At 34.5% G+C, this 22,935-nt stretch overlaps 1 protein-coding gene across 2 annotated transcripts in view; it reads right to left on the minus strand.

Moving 5' to 3' along the window:
- Window positions 1-22,935, minus strand: part of LAMA2 (laminin subunit alpha 2) — a 591,238-nt gene that overhangs the window by 297,650 nt on the left and 270,653 nt on the right. For both annotated transcript variants that reach the window (XM_067702129.1, XM_067702128.1), the window contains exons 10-12: window positions 21,531-21,691; window positions 8,929-9,069; window positions 6,398-6,571 (exon numbers count right to left, since the gene is read on the minus strand). In XM_067702129.1, the coding sequence (XP_067558230.1) occupies window positions 6,398-6,571; window positions 8,929-9,069; window positions 21,531-21,691 (476 nt within the window). The remainder of the gene's footprint in view (window positions 1-6,397; window positions 6,572-8,928; window positions 9,070-21,530; window positions 21,692-22,935) is intronic.

The following is a 22,935-nucleotide window of genomic DNA, read 5'->3' on the forward strand; positions in this document are numbered from 1 at the left end:
TAACCAATGGTACCAGTAGCATTTATTATATGGTCTACCTTATTCTCATTGATCTGCAATATCTGTTTTGTTAAAAATCAAGTATCCATATATGCATGGGATATTTCTGGGCTATTTTTTTCAGCTCCATTGAGCATTTTTAACCCATTTTCTCACCAACAGCACTTTGTCTCACTCATTATTTCTTTTTTAAAATGAGTCCTAAGTCTTTATATCAGGGAAGTTTTGATTAATACTCCATTTCCGGCTTTCTTTAGGATTTCCTTTAATTATTTTTGGCCCTTTGGTTTTCTGTATAGATTCTATCCTTGGTACTTTTATTACTTATCGCTATTATAAAGCACTTCTTTTTTTGTTAAGTTTTTTTCTTTTTAATTGCAGTATCGTTGCTTTACAATATTGTGTTAGTTTCTACTGCACAGCAAAGTGAATCAGCTGTTCGTGTACATATATCCCCTCTTTTCTGGATTTCCTTCCCATGTAGGTCACCACAGAGCACTGAGTAGAGTTCCTTGTCCTATACGGTAGGTTCTCATTAGTTATCTATTTTATACATAGTATCAGTAACGTATATATGTCAATCCCAATCTCCCAATTCATCCCAACACCCCGCCCCTTCCCCCTTGGTGTCCATACGTTTGTTCTTGATGTCTGTGTCTCTATTTCTGCTTTGTAAACAAGATGGTCTATATAGAGGACTTATTTTTAAAGTGTTGTTTTAACTGATTTTTGCTGATGTAAAGAAACACAATCGACTTCTATATATTAACTTTGTATACAGTTTCTTTCTTGATTCACCTATTAATAATTTATCTTCTGAGTTCACAAAGCAGATAATCATATCATCTACAAATGACAGTTTTATTTCTTCCCTTTCGATCTCTGTATCTTTTATTTTTTATCTTACTGCACTGTCCAAGTATTCTAGTACAATGTTAAATAAAAGTGGTCAGAGTGAAAATTGTTTGCAATCTTAAAGAATTCTTTCAACATACATGCTATTCATTTTTGTGGACATAATCTTCATCAGATGAAGAAGTGCCTTTCCAATCCTAGTCTGCAAAATTTTTAAAACATCATGAATCGTTATTTAATTTTAACTATTTCTTTTTCTACCTCTATCGAAATATTTTTTCCCTCTCCTTTAATCAGTCAATATTGTCAATTACTTACACTGACTTTTTGATATTAAACCAACATTGAATTCCTATGATAAAAGTAACCTGGCCAATTTAGTTTTACCATTTTTATACATTATGGATTCTGATTGTTCATGCTTTGGTTAGGATGTTTGCATCTATTTTCATGAATGAGTTTGAACAGGGATTCCCTTTTTCATACCTCCCTGATGTCCAGCATATTAAGCCACATAAAACTGCTTGAGGAGTAGTCCTCACTGTTCTGTTCTCTGGAAACCTTCTAAGATTGAAAAAAAAAATTTAAGGTTTGAAATGTGACTGAACAAACTAAACAGAAGTAAACAAAATACTTATTTTATTTATGGGAAGAACTTTTTGGCTACTGATTCAATTGCTTTAATATTCATATCACTTTTCACATTTTTCAGCTTGAGTCAGTTTTATTAATTTTCATTATTCTAGAAATTTGACTTTGAGTCCTCATAGGTAGGCTACTTTTGCATAGTAGACATTACCAGAACTATGGGCAATAAATGAGTTCTTGAATTCTTTTGTTTGCTTTTTAATAATATCTTTCCTCATTTGCCCCTAACAATTCATTTGGTTTATTCTTGACAACAGATCTTCTTCTAGTACTACTCCATTACCAAATCATTTTTTATATGATCTCATTTATGGAATAAAAATTCAATCACAGTTGATTTATCGTATTTACTTTTATGGCCCTACCATTCACCACATACATAATACTTTCTTAATTAATCCATTAAATCTAAGACTTAAATTGAAGGACATCCAGGATGAGGGAGAGAGTTCGATCTTTACTTCTGAATAATTTTGAGGAATGTGGAACAAAGAAGTCAGAAATACAAATTATGCTGCTAAAAGGAGAGTGGATCATGCTTATTAGTAAGTTTTTAGTTTTTTTTTAACCAAGATTGAAATCATCTTTCAATTCTAACTTAAATCCCAACTCAAGAGTCATTTCTGAGCAATCTAATGAAAACTATTCTGTTGTTGTTAAAAATGTAGCATTGATCACAAAATATTTGTGACGTTCCTTTTATGTAACAAGGCCTACCCTGTCCTGTAAATCTCAAACATCAATCTCCTTCAAATCCACAGCTTTAATTAGGGATCTTAGGGGTAGAACTGAAAGTCAAGCAAACACAGCAAAGAAATACCAGAGATTACTTTTAGAACCAGATACTATTCTGTCCACAGACTCATAATGTGCATCTTAAGCTAAACTATAGGTATTCTTGGCAACTACATGAAACAATTTAAAAGTTTCTCTAAGCTAGAAACAGAAAAAGATAGTATAACGTTGTAGAAAATAAGCATTGTTTTGTAAAGACCACATCACACAAGATTAATTTAATAACACTCAGAGAGAGATTTTCAAACCTTAATCGTAATGCGGGAACAGTAGATAGGCCAAGCCAGATTCTCAGGGAACTTTACGGATGGGAAGAGAATTGCTTTTGGAAGCTGCACTATCTATTTCAGACCACTAGGGTAACCTTAAGTAAATGACCTTTCAATGTTCCAATAGCACTTAGTTTACTAAAGCAGTAAATTATTCCAACTCTGAAATACCCAAACTGTTTCTCAATAGCTGTAGCCTGTAGCAAATCAGCAGGACTCTTTGTCCTCTAGCTCTTTCCATTCCTGCCTAGTTTCATGCTTAAACAACTGCCCTAAAACTAAGCATTAACATGTGCCAAGTATTTTGAAAATAAGCTGCTGCCTAGTAGAGCCCTGTGGGTGCCTGACTTAATTCTCTTTGAATATCTAGAATGGAGGAGGGCAGGGAATTAACACTCGATTGTGACAATTGTGCTAAATACTCACTCACATATGAGAAAACAAACATTTTCAAGATTGCTGTTGAGGAACCAACTCATAGTTGAGATTGTAATCCAGCAAGACCCTCTGGGGCCTTCTCGGGACAGACCCCTTCCCCCATGTCCTCTGCTGGCCTCTTGTTTGTAGAAAAGCTGTAGGCTCCCAGGCCTCCCCTGAGTCACAAACCCTGGCTCAAGAATTAATGACTGAAAGGATGTGAACACGTAGTGACAAAAATAGCAGTTGGGCCAGGAGAATTGGTAAGAATTTAAACAATAAATCAGCCGTATGACAGTCACAGAATCTTTAGTTCCTCCCTGAAGCACCTAGAGAACTGTATCTGATGCACATTTCCTGAGTTGTTTTACAGATGCTAAAACCCCCACCAAATGGAAGAAGTTAACTACTTAATGACCATAAGCATGTAGCCCCCAGACCTAGTGAACCTGAAGATTGATAATGTTAAGTCCTGTGACACTAGCCTGTTATCTTGCCATCAACCAATCAGAGAACTGTGCGCAGGCTGATCACACACCAGGCAGCTCCCCTCCATCACTTTGCCTTTAAAATCACTTCGAGGATTTTGGGTCTTTTGAGCGTGAGCCACCCCATTCTCCTTGCTTGGCCCTGCAATAAACCTTCCTCAGCTCCAAACTCTGATGTTTTAGTTTGTTCGGCTTCACTGTGTGTTGGGCACAAAAACTTGCAATTGACAACAAGATCATGGAAATTTTTTAAATGGGTAGTATAAAAATGTGCTACCTTTTTCTAGGCCTCATCCACTATCCACATACATAACTATATTCACTTATGTACTCCTCATTAGTCCATAGAGGAACTGTAGTCAATAAAAATGTTTCTTAAGATGAAAAGTATTCCTTTGCTAAATTGGCTAGTGCTCTTGAGTTTAATTATGATCAGGCAGGTTTCTATGTTAGCAAAGTGTATCCCAAGTGAGAATAGCTTTATTATTTGGGGCTAGGTTACCAAAAAAAAGGAAGACTGGCATGTGGCACCTTCATTATAACAATATGTACAACACATCCCCCTTCCGTTATAAGTGGACTTATAACCAAGTAACTTGGAAAATGTTTGAAAATTGGTTATATAAATATTTAGGAAAAGCTAATAGCATCTCATAAATATATACATTTTTTGACTTAGGAATTAACAATAAAAAGGCAGAGGAGGGATTATGTACCCACAGCCCCCTGGTCATGGATGTAAACAAAATTCTGTATTTAAGCAGATGTACTAGTTTCTTGATATACTACTTCTGTCAGATTCTGGCAATGGCTCTGATTCCTACAGCAATTACTGGTAAAGAACTTAGCCTCAACTATTTAGAAAAATGGCTTTACTGGATTTACAAACAAGGCCTTACAATTTTCCATTTCCTTAGCAAGATATTAAATCAACCAAGCTAAGCATGTCATCATGACTGTAATTTATGTGATATGACATGACAGTTAAGATGTACTGTGGTAATTTGTGAGAGTTGGCAGTATTATTGTAGTATCAAAAATTTATATGGTTCAGTTATTAAGGCGAATTGTTTCATTCATACTGAGCTATCTGACTGTAAACCACAGAGGGATTTCACATTACATTAAAAAATGTCTTCCATATTCAAACAATTTGCACACCCTGTTATGATTATTTTGTTCACTGAATGGAAACTGAAGCACAGACAAGCACAGCTTTTTGATGTGAAAATGATCTGTGGGGGACATGAAGTACTTCGTTGTGGGTGGATGTAAGACGCAGTTCAGCCAGGATAAGGGAAGTTATCTTTGGGAACCAACAACTACGAACAGGATGTCCAAATCCTTTGCTCTGATGCTATTTAATATCGCTTTTGCTTGCTTTCCTTCTGTCAGTTTGATTTTCAGCCAACAGAAAGAAAAAGCATATGACCAAAGAAGAAATGATGGAAAATATGGTAAAGAATATTCTATTTAAAAACTATCTGTAAGTAAATTTCTCCATTGTAAGAAAAGTAAGACCTCTGAAACTCATCCAATGGCTCTTCTCTAAACTCCTCAGAGCAGTTAGAAAAAAGACAGTTTATGTATGTATTTATTTTTTTGGCAATTTTAAGCTATAAACATTCAAGTCGTATGTGCTATTTTATTCCTGTCAGGGATTCAGGAAGTTCCTAAATAGAATAGGATAGAATGACTTCTTGTTGGAAAGGGCTTTGAAGTAAAAGTTTAATTGGATTTTATTACAGATAGAAAATTTTATGCAATATACACTGTCTCTTTAAAAATACATATTCAATGAAAATGTGTTTTATTCATTTACACATTTTTCATAATGGTATTCAGAAGCTTGTAAAAATAAGAAACAGGCCACGAATTAAAATGTTTTCAGTCAGCTAAAACCACTAGTTCCCATTCATATGAACTAGTAACGTTTTCTATCTCAATACTCACACGCCACTATTAATATATTTTAATTTATTTAATCAATGAAGATTTCTTCAAAAGTAATGCTATATTCTTATAGGTGAAAACTAGGCTTAAATAGCATCAACTTGCTAACGAATTTTTCTCGGACTGTCACAATTTCTGGTGTGATTAGCTGACTTAACTATTAGCTGAAAAGGTATTAAGTTCTACAGACCAAGCAAATATCCCCCCTTAGAATTACTATACCAAATTTTGTTTCCAACAAACTGTTAAGCAAAATAAAATAAAATAAAATGATAAAAGCCAAGGAACCTATCTAGATAAAGTTAATCCACAACAGGCTGGGGTGGGGGGGGGAAGCACCTGCATTTCTGAGATTGCCACATTTGTTTATCTGTGTGTGTTTTTATGTGTGTGAGTGGGCTTGGAAACAAACATGTGCTTTCAGTCTGGCACTTCTCTTAGGGTAGTTCTCTTCCTGAGCTCCAGGAAATATGGTGTTTATATAAGCTTCATGGCAAGCATTAAATTAGTTGTGTAATAAATTTCATTTCCAGTTAACATTCAGACGTGGTAGAAAAAGTAGCTCTCTTGAATATCAGTTTTGAAATGAAATAGAAACGGATGAGAAAAACTTCAGTAAGTATTGCACCATAGACAACTCTAGAAAAACAGCTATTTCAGGTAAACATAACACCGTCTCTTCCAATATCTATAATTTGTTTTGCAAAAAAATATCCTAGAGGCTTCATTAATTTATTTGTAGATTCAAAATGTGGACACAGAACAGCAACTATGTAGAGTTGCGAAGTAGGCATGCTGTGGCCCACGGGGCAGGGCGGAAATGTCCAACTTAATCTGATTCAGCTGTTTCCAGCAATTCAATACAGTATACATTTGATTTTATCTGTCTTTAAAGAAAGATTAAATAAAACCCATTATTCTTATTGATCAGTTAAAGCAAAGTAGCAAGAAGCAAGCACTATCTGGACTTACTTTGTTTCCCAGATACAGAGCTGGCGCGCTCCAGTAGTAGCTCTGGGGCAGGGCTTGTCGGGCCTTCACGCTGCTGATGCTGATCTGCTGAGGTGGATCTAAGTCATCCTGCTGCGGAGTCACTCGAATGTGGCCAGAGATGTCAGTCAGATACCAGCCACTCATGTCTTGTATCTTAAAGAAAACACACAACCATCGTTACTTAGGAAAAAAAACCCCACCCACTTCTTTTCTCTTTCATATTCCTGTAGTGTTCATTTTATGAAAATTAAAAACGCAGGAACTATGAAAGTTTAGAAAAAATGAGAGTTGTGAATATCATTAAACTTGTCAGATGTACTCAACTTTAGGCACCAATTATTTTTTTGCTTGATGTTTCTAAGAGTTTGGATGGTATGATATAGTAACCTGCTTTTATTGATCCAACGTGCTTTTTTAAAATTATGATTACAAATGCTTCTTTCTTAAAAATAGAAACTCATTCAAAATTACACATAATGTTATATAAATTATCAAATAGTTGAACTTTGATTGTCATGTTTTTCACTCCACTAGTAATTTCCTGTTTCGTATAGAAAAAATTATTTCAAAAGGTGTTATGCATGTGTTTGTAAAGCAGAGGAAGAAAAAAGATATGAAAGGTAGCTTTTCATTTAATATTTCCTTCCTTTTCATATATTTAAATTTAAACTTTGAGGCTCAAGTGCATTTGAATCTACCAGCTCACAATACTGTACCTATTCCTTCCCATGAGGTTGGAAGCGTTGTAGGAACTCCTAGCCTAGATCCTTGGCCCAGAGAAGGGAGGAGCCTTTAAGGGGGAATTAGGGAATACATGATGATTTGCTTTTCCATGTTTATACTCCAGCCATGGATGGGCACACAGCTACAATTCAAAACCATCCAACCTCGTCAGGACAAAACACTGGATAGTGGGGTTTGTGGCTACCAGGTGCCCACTAGATGTGTGTGAGCTGCTTGGTGCTGTAGGTGATGGGGAGCAAAATAGTAATGGTGATAATATGTGGATGAAATATTTTTTTAAATTTCTTCATGTAGAGGTCATTTGATTCTGCATCTCCCAAAGCTGTGGAATTGCTGGGACTGCCCTGGTCAAAGAAAGAGAGATTAAGTAAAAGCTTATGGGATAGCCACACTACAAGATACACATTACTTCCTTCTCTTCCCTTTCCAACATCATCATCAGACATTCTAAGACAGCCCAGTGAGATTCAGAGAAAGTTGTTTCCAGAAGACCTACTGAAATGCAAATATCAATGGACCTAGTTTCTGAAGAACAAGTCTGAGTTCTACCTCTGTTCCTCTGCTAAACATAAAACTTTAGTACATTAATGCAACAGTCTAGAGGGTGAGGTGCGACTCTACAAACAAAAGAAAGAAGTTAAACTAGATGTTCATATGTCGTTGGTTCTACATAATTTGCTCCAAAAGCTATGCATTTGATAAAGTATGTATAAATTCAAATTTAGGTAAGAGAGTACAATCAGAAACTACTCATAATATTTCAGACTTTAAAAGCAATACAGGCAGAGAATATTTTCATAGTTGTGTTAAGGATTAGGTAGCTGACTGAAGTTGAAAGGCAAGAGTAGTGTTTGGAAGACAGTTTTATTAAAATAGTGATCTTTGTAAAAACCAACCCTAATCATAACAGTCTCCTGCTAAAATCCTCCAATGACTCTCCAAGGATAAGAACTCAACTTCTCAGTAAACTCAGCCCTATATGGTATAGTTTCTCATTCACTCTGCAGGTTTCTCTTTCTTTCCCCAGCCTGTTTTCTGTTACTCTGTACTTCTAAGTGCTGCCACATAGGCTATTTGAAATTCCCAAAGGTCCTCTTTTATAAGGAGACAAATCGCTGTCTGTGGAGGGTTGAAAAGGCAATGGGAGTATGGTGAGAAGTGAAGGTGGGAAGGGAAACATGTTTATGTTTATGGTAGAGGAAGAATATCCCAGTAACTACTAAACAGGTAATAATTGAACTTTTTCAAATCAATAAGAATGAACGTATTGTTCAAATTCAGTGTCTCGTTTTAACGAAGAAAGGGCCCTGGCAACATCAAATCACGACTAAAGGCTGGTGGGTAATATGTACCATGTATATAGTTATTAAAGGAGTTTTTATTAATGGGTATCCCAAAAATACTGGTGAGTGAAATACATAATCCTTCATAGCACAATCTGATGTTTTCTCTGTGGAATCATCTGCCCTTGAGGCTAAAGCAACATTAATTCCATTATTGCTTCACATAATAATCATGGACACCGGAAAGGCTAGTGTTGACTTATTCTAAGAGGTTCCAGTCTACACATCGGTACAAATAAAATCCTAAAGGCTTTGGTCAAAGAGGCACAACTAGCATTTGAAAGAAAATTCTATCACTTCTTCATGATAAGTTTAAGTAGAAGCTCACTACAAGAAAAAAATTAATTTCTTATAGAAGGAAAACAACAACAATAGCAAGAAGCCCCGTGGAGCAGCACATAGGATTCAAAGGCTGTTGCTTACATTGCCATAGGTCCAGTAGGAGCTCTGACATCTGTCTGAAACCCCTGAACAGAAACACTCATCACAACCTCTATGATTATCCTCTTGCAAATTGAAGAAGCCGAATTTGCAGCGACTACAGTCTCCTCCTTCGACATTTTCCTATAAATAGAGAGGTGGGTTAGCAACAGAGGTGCCCTTCAAAATGGAGCACTGTCTCTATTTCTGTTTATGAAAAATATAAGCTTTCTATTCTTCATTTTACCTCTTAGCCTTAAAGTATAATGATATTTTAAAAAATCTTCTCAAAAGCTTCTTATTAAGTTATATGCTGTCCTAACCACACTGATGGGAAATAATTTGGATTCTAATCTACTGCAGTAAGTTACAATTTGATCTTCATCTCTGTCAAGGGTATGGAGTAAATGTCACGATAAATACAGCAATAAGTTAGACATTTGGTTTACTATTTACCGTTCTATGCTGTTGAAGTACTTCCTCTTAGGAACACATGATATATGATAAAAATAAAAGACATTAAGCTAATACATGGATGTAGAATAGAACACTGAAATTATACAGATGGTAAAATACTTTTCACTCCACATATGAAAAATACATATATTTGAAGCAAGCATAAGAATCTGACAGGTAGAGAAACTGGGACAGATAGTTATACTATTTCCCTGATGAGATCCAGTAGGAAGGGAGGAAAATTTTCCCTGGTTAATTTTCAGTGTTTCCTTTAACCCGCTGGTATAGCCAGTTAATCATATAGTAACATTATAGGAAAAAATAGTTCTCATTCAGTGACTGCTCTCCAAATTGGTTTCATTAATCCTAGGCCCAATACACTGAAAAATTATTTGTTTATAGGTGGGATTCAAGCCAGGGAAAGCTGACTATATGATGAAAAGCTGGGAAGGGTGTAATCTCTCAACTTAAAGAATGGTTAATCTTGACTAATGTCTTCTCAATGAAAGTTCCCTGCTTTCCAGGAAACAGATTCTCAATATTCCCCACACACGAAATTGCTCCACATTTTCCCTCTTCCTTGAATTCCCTTATTACTTCAATTCTGAAGCTTTCCTTTTCCTTAGAGAACTAACTTCTCTCTCAAATGTGTTCCCACTGCCCTTTACACATTGCTCTATTCTAACCACAAAAATGTACTGCTGTATCTTCTAAGATTATTCTCTCCAACTACATACCATAATCTGTTCAGATAGAACCCTGTCTTACTTACCTCTATAGTACAAGAAAATGGCAGTGTTCCTGGTACAACACTGAGCACTAGCTTAATAAAACTTTATTAAGTTTAAATAAGTCTCTTGGTGGTCATATTTTTCACCTAGTAGATGTTTCATAAAAACACTTTTGAATAAAGCAAGATTGGTCAGAAGATGGGATAATAAAATCTGAGAACATGGGGGAAAGACAGAAGAGGGAAGAACAATAGAGAAAAAAATAGACAAATTTATAAAAAATAAACAAAAAAGTTCTCCTTGTATCCAAGAGAATAATTTATTTGAAAGTAACTTTTGGGCTCAATTTCTATGAATTATTTACCACCTCAATCATTTCTACATTGCCGGGAGCCTAAACAAAGAGGCATCTCTAGGCCCGTTTCATGTGTCAAACTTTAGCCTCCCAATATGTACACAGATTTAATGACTGCAATGATATTTTTGCTAGTTTTTGTTTCTAAGGTAAATTTCAGATTTTTTGAGATGGTAGATGTCAACAAAACTAATCAAACTAATTTCAGACCTAAGGTGACAAATAAATCCCCCAAACCCTGAAGTTGAGAGCATCTTCAGAAGAGTACACAGGCAGGAAAGATGAAACATATCCATAATCATAATTTAGTTTATCCTGTTGAAGACACAGTACAGCTGTTCTGTACACTGTGTTCTTACGTGGTTGGTCTAATCTACTTTCATTTACTCTAATTTGAAAGCTTGGAATACCACTTTTCTGAGATTCAGACTGAGTTCAACAATTAGAAAGTTTTAGACATCAGTTACATTTTCTGTAACAACATTTTCGCCTGGCAATATGACCTTGAAAAGTAATGATTAAATAATAGCAATATTCAATTTAATTTAATAAACCGAAGCATCACATTAGGGTAGACATTCTAGGGACTATAAAGATGGGTGAGTCAAGGTCTCTGTTTTTACAAGCCAGCATCTAGAGTTGGGTAAAAAGATACATTTACAATCAACCTTAATGCAAGGTGGAATATGAAAAGGTCATCTCAGGGCTTCCCTGGTGGCGCAGTAGTTGAGAGTCCACCTGCTGATGCAGGGGACACGGGTTCGTGCCCTGGTCCGGGAAGATCCCACATGCCGCGGAGTGGCTGGGCCCGTGAGCCATGGCCGCTGAGCCTGCGCGTCCGGAGCCTGTGCTCCGCAACGGGAGAGGCCACAACAGTGAGAGGCCCGCATACCGCACACACACAAAAAAAAGATCATCTCAGAAATAAATTAAATTATGGCAAAACAGAGGAGGAGGGGCTAGTTTCTGCTATGAAGGCTTGAGGAGGATTTATGAAGGAGTGGAATTTGACTTAAACTTTGGAGCATGGTTTAAAAATTCGACCTGTTGGAGGGGACAGAATAGAGGCCTATGTTAGTAAAGTATTAGGAATAAGAAATAATTCAAAGCTTAGTTTGACTTCTGGGGTTACTGGAGACTGAGTAAATAAGGCCAGTTATATGAGGACTCCATATCTACTTAATTGACCCCCAATAAAAACCCTGGACACCAAGACTTGGGTGAGTTCTCCTGGTTAGTAATACCTCATATGTGTTGTTACATACTGTCGCTGGGAGAATCATGTATGTATGATTTTACTGGGAGAGGATAACTGGAAGTTTGTGCTTGGCCTCTTCTTGATTCTTCCCTTTGCACCTTTTGTCTTTGCTGATTTTAATCTGTATCCTTTTCACTTTAATAAACCACAAGTATAACAGCTTTTCAGAGTTCTGAATCCTTCTAGTGAATCATTGAAAAGGAGTGTTGTCTTGGGTCCCCCAACACACCACCGTAAAGATAATAGGATGTCTACACCTATAAAAACAGGTTAGCCAACTGGTAGTTTTACTTTGTTTATTGTGACAAATCTTTGAGGCAAAATATTTTAGATCCTGCTACAGGTCCTCAAGCTAATCCTATACTCAATTCACTTCAACCCTCTTCACAAGCAATTATCAACTCATAAATTTGCAAAGACCTTATCTAATATTGTATAGCATCCCAGCTGGAAGCCACTGCTTTAAGTTTCTAGACTTCTACTTTTCCAGTCCTGAGTCTATACCATACTTTTTCTTTATTTCATACTTTCTCTAGCTCCTAGTCAGATTGAGCTAGACTCATTCAGTTGAGAAGTTCTTGGTTCTGACTTTTCTCTAGCTCTACTACAGTTGAATATTAAGCCAACACTAAATAGTAAATATGGTGGATATAGTACCTATATGTGTGTCCTTATGGACTGGTTAAAGAGCCTCTTGAAGCTGGTAGGAAAATGAAGAATCAGGGAGAACATCTTTTTAGCTCCCTAGCACTCTGCTCTCTGGACATGTATAGAATTAATTAGTTATATCAAGTTCTACTTCCTTTTTAGTTTTCTAATCTCCCTTGAGAGAGTATATATCTAAGTAATTTCTTATTGAAGGATTGTGTCTCCAGAGTTTTCTTTAAAAAGATACTAGTTTTAAAATAGTGATTACTAGAGGACATTACAGTTTGATATTTAATAAATTTTAGATTTTTAGAGTGGCACAATTCAAACACAGAAGCATGGTGTTCCAGGACTTTTATTGAACCTTCATAGAGACAGAGGTTCCCCACTTTCTAGTAGTTTGCTAATACATGTGATCTTGGAAGCTTGGGTCTCAATTCTTTTTATGGGTTCCCAGGTGCATAATTGCTTTTTCAAAACTTCTTTATGACTCATCAACAACTGTCATCCATGAAGCAACCCCTCATTGTATTCCTAATTTATTTTCAGCTTGATGGGTAAGTTTTATGGGTAAGTTCGTTAAGCATTTTAATTTCCTTTGCTATCAATATCAACTTATTAATAAATGCTCTGTATATCACTTCTCACTGTTTCTTTATTCTCTGTAATTATTCATTCATCAAATCATAGCTGAGCTACTACATATAAGGCATTATATGAAATGCCAGAGGGAATATAAAAAATGCCCTCAAGACAATTATAGCAAAAGAAGTAAGAATGTGGACAAATAAGTATAAGGCACAAGGGAGTTACTGCCCTAAGAGGAGTACTGAGTACGTGCTCTGGATCTGACACCAGATTTATGACCAAAGTTCTCCAACCCCCTGAAGGAAGAATAACACAGAGAAGCCACAAGGCTGAAAGAAAAAGATGTATCCCAAGGTTTGTATGATAGGAGTAAAATAGGCTACTGCAGCACTGTTCTCTTTAATTAGAATGTTCACAGATGTAAGAATGTCTATTGTAGATCTTTTAAATCAATCAATCAATCCAAACAGTAAAACCATCGTTTTTGTTCTTTTCTTGCCACTTATATTACTAAGATCTTCAAAGGCAAATACCTTATAATGTGTCACCATCCAACTCAGTCGCTAAAGCACAGATGTGAAAACAATTGATCCTGAATACCTAATAATGATGGTGAGAGTCTGTGACTTCTAGCCCAAATACTATTTTAGTCATTATGAGACTTCTCTTTCCTTTAGCTATTATTCTATCACTTCTTTGTACGGATCAACTTTAAAAAGAATTGTTAACATGTAATTTAATACAAATTTTAAAAGTTGTTTTAACTGTTTATCTAAACAAAATGGGGTCTAATCTATTCTCTCTCTCAGCATTTCAAATGGATAGCTCTTGTCAATCCAGTATATTTATTTTAATATTTTATTTATTTAGAGTTCAATAGTGATTCTAATTTACAAATTTAATGGTTATTTTTATACCTAAACCTATGAAGTAGGTAATTTCCAGAATGCTCCAGACTTCCACTCTAGAGATTAACATTCCCTTATATGACCATATTTTCCTAAAAACAAATATTCTAGTTTTTTCATTTCTAAACCATTACTCTAGTTGGTTATATTAACAAAAATTAAACAGAAACTAATGAGAGTTAATTATTTTTTCATTGTCAAATATTAATCCACATAATAAATATTTTTATTCTCTTATGTATCGTGATAATAAAAAGTGTCACTTCAGACCAGTGGTTCTCAACCTAGTTTTTATTATCTTATCCCTAAGGAGCCTCTTTAGTCATTTTTTTCATAATCATCTCCACCATGAAATTTTAATTCTACAGATACACTGCATGTGCTGATGTACTGTGTGAATATGTTTGCCTTATACATAAAATGGATATGATATTTTTGCCAAGAACAAATTTTCATCCCCTTAGAGAGAAATATGTGCTTTATATACATATTTCTGCTGAACATATTTAGCTGAATATCTAATTAGATATTTTGTGGCCTACCCTATAAAAAATATATGTAATAACTGTCCTTTTTGTCTTTAGTACTTTTTTTTTCCTAAAAACAAAGTTGAATTAGAAAAATCTGACTAGGTTCTTTTTTCTTGAAGTGACATATTGTTTGGTTGACATCAGTTTTATTTTTGCTATAGTTTCCTTAGCAGTTTCTCTCTTGAGAAATATAGTCACAATAGTTCCCCTGTATTCTTTCTTATGAAGCCACCTTCTTATAAATTAGGAAAAACTTCAACAGTACATGTTTATCTGTGATTGTTAGCCAACTGGGAATTCTATTGACAAAGTTACCAGGAATATCTCCACTGATATTTAAGTTATTTTTGGTGATAGTGCTTCAGAAATTTTGCAGTCATGCTTGTTTATTGGGGTGTTTGTAGTCAATTACAGATTTTCCTGTTATGGCCTTCATTCTAATGTATCCTAGTATTAAAAGAAGTTAACAAAAGAAGGATAATTAGATAATTAGCATTATTTCTTGAGTGTTTACTCTTTAAATATACTGTTCCAAGGCTAAATAATAAATACTTGGTGGGTTAGAAAGAGAGAGAGAAGAAAATAAATGAAAATTTAGTTCTCACTTTTTACAACCTTAACTTTTAATATTAGAAAAAACAATATTTTTGAACTGTAACTGTTGCAAGAGACAAATTCTGGTATATACGTTTAATGCTAAAAATTTTACATCTGCAATTTAGATTTTGGATCAAATATATAAATGGAATGCCTCTTGTAAAAATGCCCTGGGTTCTAGCCGAACAAGTTAAAGAGGTAATCATTCCTGTACATAAACGGAAAAGAGGAGGGAAACTCAAACCAATAAAAATATTAGCACACACCATAAAAGTCCCATTGGGGAAAATAACGGAAACATCTCTACTTGTAAAAACAATATAAATAATCAAAAAATTAATCCAGCAGGTATTTATGATTATACTTTATATTTGCACAGGGCTTCAATGTTATAATTACACCTACTGAGAGCTGGGCAAGAAAGATTTAGTATCATTTTATGGATTAAGAAATATGAATCAGACAGTTTAAGCAACTGTCAAATCTTCACACTTCTTTTAGTTTTCTCCTTTCCTTCTTTTTTATGTATGAGCCACTGTGTTATCTTCTTATTTTTTAATGACGAAGAAAATATACAGAATTGATGTCATCACAGAGGTGCAAAAGACATTAAATGGATTGCAAATTGTGAAAAGATCATAAAGGAAAAGAAAAAGGTGACAAGTGACTATGGCAGAAGAACGATTTATACCGGGGGATAAAGGATAGCTTTGCTGAGAAGTGGAACTAAGCCTTGAAAAATGCCTAGGTAAGCAAAGGGAAAAGGTCAGAGTGAGGGTTTCCCAGCAGTCTGAATGGAATCTGTAAAATTCCAGAGTTAGAGAGAGGTTGATGACTCAAGAAATTAAGCAAGGCTGGAAGACAGTGGCTGAAGCTCAAGAATATTCTGGCGAGGTAAACCAAGGTCAGATCACATCACTTTGTGTGTCAGTAAGAACTTAATGTAAAGTGCAATAATAAACCCAAAGCAAAACAAGATGAAAATACAGATTTTGATTTCTAGTCTTTTACTTCACTGTTTATCTTTCCATTATGACTTTGATAAAAATAAAAGCACATGTTCCTACCTAGATCAATGTCTATTTATATTATTTATCAGAGCCTGCAATCCAACTGACTTTGGATACATAATATGATGCCAAACTTCAAAAGAGCCAATTTTTAGCATGTAGTACTTAAAATGAACAAACACCAAGAGTCAGAACAGTATTTACATTTACTTGATTTGTCATATATCTGAGATTGTCTTATCTCTTGTAATTTACCAGAAGAGAGAGGAATTTTCAAAATTTTAATAATGCATAACAATTAGTAAATATTTTTGTGTTGCATTGTTTTCATATTTTGAAATATAATTAGGATGGGCTGCTCAGTAATATCATTATCTAAAGAAGGATATAACAGAAAATCTTATGTGTAGAGGTAATAGTATTTGACAGTGTATTAAGTGAGAAATTTTGTTCACCTCTTTTTAAATCAGGAAATCCTTTTTTTCCTTCAATTAGAGAAAGTTTAAATCTGGAATTATTTTAAAGCATTAGAAAAGTACATATAATATGATAATTATCCACTACCCACAACCTAGAGGCAAAAAATATGAATGTTTTCCCAAGTGTGCTTCAGTTATATTTTTAAAGAAATAAAACTTAAGCGCATTTGAATCTCACTTCTCTCACTGCGCTTCTATCCTATTCCTTTCCCTCTTTCTCTAGAGTTAACTATTATTCTGAAATTAGTACACATAATATCAGTGTATTTAAATTTTTAAAATTTATATTTGTGTGCTCACAGAATGTTTTATGTTTTACAACTTTACATAAATGATAATATAATGGCATTTTTTTCCTTCACTTCACCTGAAATTTATCAGTGTTTTTACACATAAGACCTATTTCACTCACTCGAGTTGTTTCTTGTACCAGATTACATGAATATATTATAATTTATTTTTTCTTCTTTATGGATATTTAGATTTTTCCTAATTTTCATTATAACAAGTAGGTCTATGTTGAACATCTTGTACATGCTTTTATATGTCTCTTTATACATGTTATATAAGATTCTTTTGGGGTAAACATCTAGATATTGAGTTGCTGGCTGACAGGTTTTTAATATCTTTAATGATACTAGATAATGCCATATTGGCCTCCTAAGTAGTGGTACTAATTCATCCTAATAACAGCATTTCCATTTCTCCAGATTTTCACCAGCACTTGATATTAGCAGCTATCTCCCCATTTTAAATATTACTTTATGGTCTTCAATAATCTTTTAAAAAATACCTGTACTTGAGACATTTATTTCTAAGCACCACATAGTTTTGTTACTATTCTAAATATTTTTATTACATTTCCTAATTGGTTATCACTAGTGTATAGAAATGCTACTGCTTTTTATAAACTGATTCTTGTATTCTGCAATCCAGTGAAACTCTTCTGGGTTCAAAATTCTTTGACTAAAGTACATATATTCTGAGAATTTTTTTCAGTGAAGTTGGACTATTAGTGGGAAACACAATAATCTGATATTTGTCTCTAGTTTTAATATTTTTCTCTTTGTCTTGACTAGTGGGCAGGGTTTCTACTATAAGACCTGCTGGTGGTCTTTTTTTTTTTTTTATCTTCTTCAAAGGATGTATAATTTTAATTCTACATAATTCTTTACTCCTTCATTATTTCTTGAATATTGTTTCTCCCCAATTTCATCTAATCTCTTCTTTGGCCAGTCCTGCTAAATTTTATGTTGTTTTTTTATCATTCTATCAGCCATGCCACTTAGCATCTCACACTTTTATTTCTTTATCTCCCTATGACAATTTACAAGTAATTTCCTCCATTCTGTATTTCTGATTCTCTATCCAGCAGTTTCTAATCTCTTGTTCAACCCATTTACTGAATTTTAAATTTCAATGACTACATATATTTTTATTTCTAGAAGTAAACTACAGTAATGTTTTTCCACACCTGCGTATTCTTTTAATATAGTGCCCTATTTTGTGTTGTTTTTTCCTATTTTTTCTTTCTTTGTTCTTTTATTTTCTAGTCATATTTTTATGATTGTACATTTTCTACATATTTTATTCTATTATTTATATTATAAAAGTATGATTACATATTTTGTTTATATAATTTTTTTAGACTATCCTATTTTTTTAGTGTACAAATATTCTGAATTTTACGGCTTCTGATTCCCTTTTGTAGTTATTTTCCTTTTGTGCAGTATACTGCTTTCCAGTGAGCTCACTGTCAGTTAAGGCTATACTTTCTTTCCTGTGGAAATACCATTTGCTTGACTTGTTGAAGAATTCTAGCACAGAAAGGGAGAATAAAACTGACCCCATTCCCATGTGGCACACAGGTTTGAGGGTTTGACAATGCACTATTTTTACCCACCTAGAGCCCGAAAGGAAAGAGAATGTTTTCTATGCCACTCCTAGCTTGCAGGTGCAATTTTCTCGTGCCTGTTTGTTTCACTGCCAGGGGACATTTCTAGAGTCTAAGCTTAAGTGAATTCAGTTCCAATTTCCCTCAGTGAGTCCAAATCCTAGTGTCAAGTCTCAGAAAAGCCATTAAAACTCTAAACTTTAACCCCCATCTTAGGACTATGACCAGTCTCCCACCCCCACCCCACCCCCCAATGACCTTAATTGCACAGTTTTGCTTGAGTTTGTGCTTAACTCAGACCTCCCTCTTTGGTTTAACATCTAGGAAATTCCCTTTCTTTCCTGAATCTACGTGATTGCAAATTTATTTGCTCTGTTTTATCCAGAATACTTGTATTTGAAATGGCAGAAATGGGAAAAGCGGTGTCAACTTTTCTCAGTACTGCATTTTAATAGAATGTTAGTCATTTAAAATTTATAATAGAAATAAATTTAGGCCCAAGACTTTATGACAAAGTACTTTCTTAAAATGTTTACAAACTTCAGTAGATAATTTTTCTAAAAAAATTATGGAAAACTGTTATATATTATAGTGAAAAAGAATAAATGTGCAAATGTTTACTGGTTAATAGACATTTTGGAGATGAACGCTTTTACAGATATCACTTTACCTGAATTTAAGTCTCTAGTATCTTAGCTTCTCAATAATGTTTTACCTGTTAAATAGCATTTGATATATGTTGTTTTGAATAATCAACTGACAATCCTATGTCAAATCATGTTTTTGTTAAACATGCATATAATTCATGACTTTTAAAATTATGTAGATATCTACTGAGACTTGCTTTCTGCAAGTTTTTATCCCAAAAAACATTTAGTTTATAAGAACTTATAGTAATCTATTTAAAATATCACATAGTTGAAGGGTAACTCTTTTCATGATGCTAGTTACTTAATTTTTCATTCTCTTTTATGATTTCTTAATTGCTTATTGTTGTGTTTTAATTGTCTATGTAGAGCTTCAAGTGACTTTGTAGAAGGCATTTTTCTTATTAGGATTATAATCACTCTTAGTGCAATATTGAGGCAGGCAGAGAGCAGGTGGTGGCTCGAGGAACTATCCCTCGGATCTCTGCTAATGGCGACAACTCTCCTGTTCTAGCCTTTCTCTATATAGTTTTCAAGGAAAATGAATGGGGTCTGCCTCCTTTATGTGTTTCTCTTTCCTCGCAAAACTACTGGGCATCTCCCTTCTATATATAGTATGTGTGTAACAATATTCCCTTTCTCTTTTTTTCTTATAATTTTTTTTAAATTCATTTTTGGCTGCTTTGAGTCTTCATTGCTGCGCGCAGGCTTTCTCTAGCTGCAGCGAGCGGGGGCTACTCTTCGTTGCGGTGTGCAGGCTTCTCATTGTGGTGGCTTCTCTTGTTGCGGAGCATGGGCTCTAGGCACATGGGCTTCATTAGTTGTGGCACGTGGGCTCAGTAATTGTGGCTAGTGGGTTCTAGAGTGCAGGCTCAGTAGTTGTGGTGCACAGGCTTAGTTGCACCACGGCATGTGGGATCTTCCCGGACCAGGGCTCGAACACGTGTCCCCTGCATTGGCAGGCAGATTCTTAACCACTGCACCACCAGGGAAGCCCCCTTTCTTTTTCGTCCAGTTTGATTTCCCATATTCTAGAGACTTAGGAGGTTTCTCTTCCATTTTAAGCACAGCTGTGTCTGTACTTTATTTGAGCAAGTGATAAAGGTTAGAGATTTCTGTGGAGTTTTGGAAAAGGAATAAATCACACACAAGAAATATATTTGGTAAATATTAGAGAAGATGCATTAAGAGCCTCTAGGATCACCCCAAAAGACATACAGGATGAAGATAGGTGGTGTCCTTTAAAAAGTGATCACCCACAGACCACTCCAGTCTTGATCTACAAGTGTAAGTCTCCATTTCTGATAATATTAGAATAAAAGGTACTAAATCTAGTTAATTTACTATATTTCAGTACATGGCAACTCTTTACCATGGACTGTACACTTTCTGCCTGTTTATATGGACAGGAGTTTTATTGTTTCAGTGGTCCAAGATAGGTACCTAAATTATCCTTGATAAAACATATACTTATTATATAACTATTATAGTATTTAGCTTCCTATTTCAGACATTCCTATCTCAATAAATGAACACTCAACATCAATACTAATATTTACTTCTTATTTTATGGTCTAACGTTTGTATACATATGCACACTCATATAACAACTATCAGCATATAATTTATAGCTGCCTAGAGAAGACTAATGAATTAATAAAGGAAAGATTCTTAATAAGATTCCACCTATGTTTGAGAACAAAGAAAAAAAGAAGTAACATTTATTTTTACATCAGTATGGAATGCTAACTTTTTCAATGAAGTGGTTATTTTCTCAGCTAATATAGCTAACACTGTCTGATCTGAACGTTTTGGAACTGATTACTATAGCTAAAGGAAATCAGTTTTATCAGTTTAGACTTGGGCTTGCCTCTATGTTTCCCCTATGTGTATAAGCTGCAGGTGTAATATATCCCTTGGTGTTACCACGATTATCTGAGTGTATACAACAAATAAAGTTGCAATTTCTGAAAGTACTCTTGGGAGGAAATATTGAGCATTTAATCAATTCCACTAGGGTTTCTCACATTATTTGGTAATTACACAGAGGATTTTGAACATGGTATTTTCAGACCTATCTGGGTTCAAATTCAGAAGATTATTTAAAAATCTAGAATAAAACCCTTGACAGAATTATTTTCAGAATTAGATACAAAGCTAAAGTGGTTTTGAGTGTACAGTAGATTTAAAGGATTGCTAGTTTTACTGTTGTGTATTTTAAAATTAACAGACTAGATAGGTAGTGGGGGAAACCTGTTTTTGTTATAAAATAACACATTCTCAAGGTGACTTATCTTCTGTATTTGTAGGTTTTTAGACAAATGGCATGTGTCTTGCTGCAGTGAACCTGGTTCTAAAGACACTTAACAGGAATGCCACCAATAGAATAGAGAATGGAGATTTACAGACGTTCCAATTGCTTAATGCCTGCAGATATATGACAGAAACCAAAAAAAATGACCTTTGCTCTAAACAATGGGACATTACTAGAATAAACAACATACCTTGCAGTTACAGGGTCCAAAACAAGGGTCCTCATTTGTGCTCCCTGCACCACTGCAATTACAGGGTTTGCAGTCTGGGTAGCCAGTGTAGCCCCTGGCACACCGATCACAGCTCACCCCTCTGAAGCCAGGTTTGCAATGACAGGACCCAGGTGCCAGACCTAATGGTAGATGAGACACATATCAATATTTTCTAACTGACTCATAACCCCCCTCAGACTATCACAAGATGGGAAAGTGCCTTGGGCATAAAAATATACTACTTGAAAAAAAAACCTAACAACAATCATCTAAGTACAACATCACTAAGTACAACAAAGAAAAAGACTAAGGGTGTTCAACCTAAATGTCCATCGACAAATGAATGGATAAAGAAGATGTGGTACATATATAAAATGGAATATTACTCAGCCATAAAAAGAATGAAATAATGTCATTTGCAACAACATGGGTACAATTAGAGATTATCATACTAAGTGAAGTCAGAAAGAGAAAGACAAATACCATATGATATCACTTATATGTGGAATCTAAAATATGTCATAAATGAACTTATCTACCAAACAGAAACAGACTCACAGACTTAGAGAACAGATTTGTGGTTGCCAAGCGACAGAGGGTTGGGGGAAGGATGGACTGGGAGTTTGGGATTAGCAGATGCAAACTATTTATATAGAGAATGGATAAACAACAAGGTCCTACTGTATAGCACAGGGAACTATATTTAATATCCTGTGATAAACCATAATATAAAGGAACATGAAAAGGAATGTATATATATATATCTATAACTGAATCACTTGGCTGTGATTTACACAACATTGTAAATCAACTATACTTCAATAAAGTAAATTTTTAAAAGAGACTGAGGGTGTTCATGGGAATACATATTTGGGGGATAAAAAGGAATAGAGGAGGGAAATAATAGCCATTTAAGTTTGCTTATTTTAAATAGAGAAATGCAAGAGAATTTTTATTCTTGTCTTTGATTAGAAAAATAGAAAAAAAACACATGAAAGAATACAAGTTATTGACCTTCAAAATCTGGAAAAATATAAGAGCAAATCAGTAATATATAGTCCACTCAAAAAACAAAAGAAGGGAGAAAAAAGCAAGGAAACATTATGCTGAGAAAACATAAAACAATGACAGAAAGAGTGCCAAACATACATACTAACAATACATAAGTTAGTCTTACTCTTTTGATTAAAAATATGTGCATGTAATGTTCACAAGAAATAGACAAAATGACAAGAAATATTAAAAATAAAAGAAGGTAAATATACATTAGGAAAGCATATAGAAAATTAAAAACAGTTGTAGTAATATTAATGATGGCCAAAGTAGAATTCAATTAAAATAAATTCAATAGAACAAGCTCTCTGTTTACATTACTAAAGGTACA

This window comes from Pseudorca crassidens, chromosome 13, assembly GCF_039906515.1.
Source record: "Pseudorca crassidens isolate mPseCra1 chromosome 13, mPseCra1.hap1, whole genome shotgun sequence".
Classification (NCBI taxonomy): Eukaryota; Metazoa; Chordata; class Mammalia; order Artiodactyla; family Delphinidae; genus Pseudorca; species Pseudorca crassidens.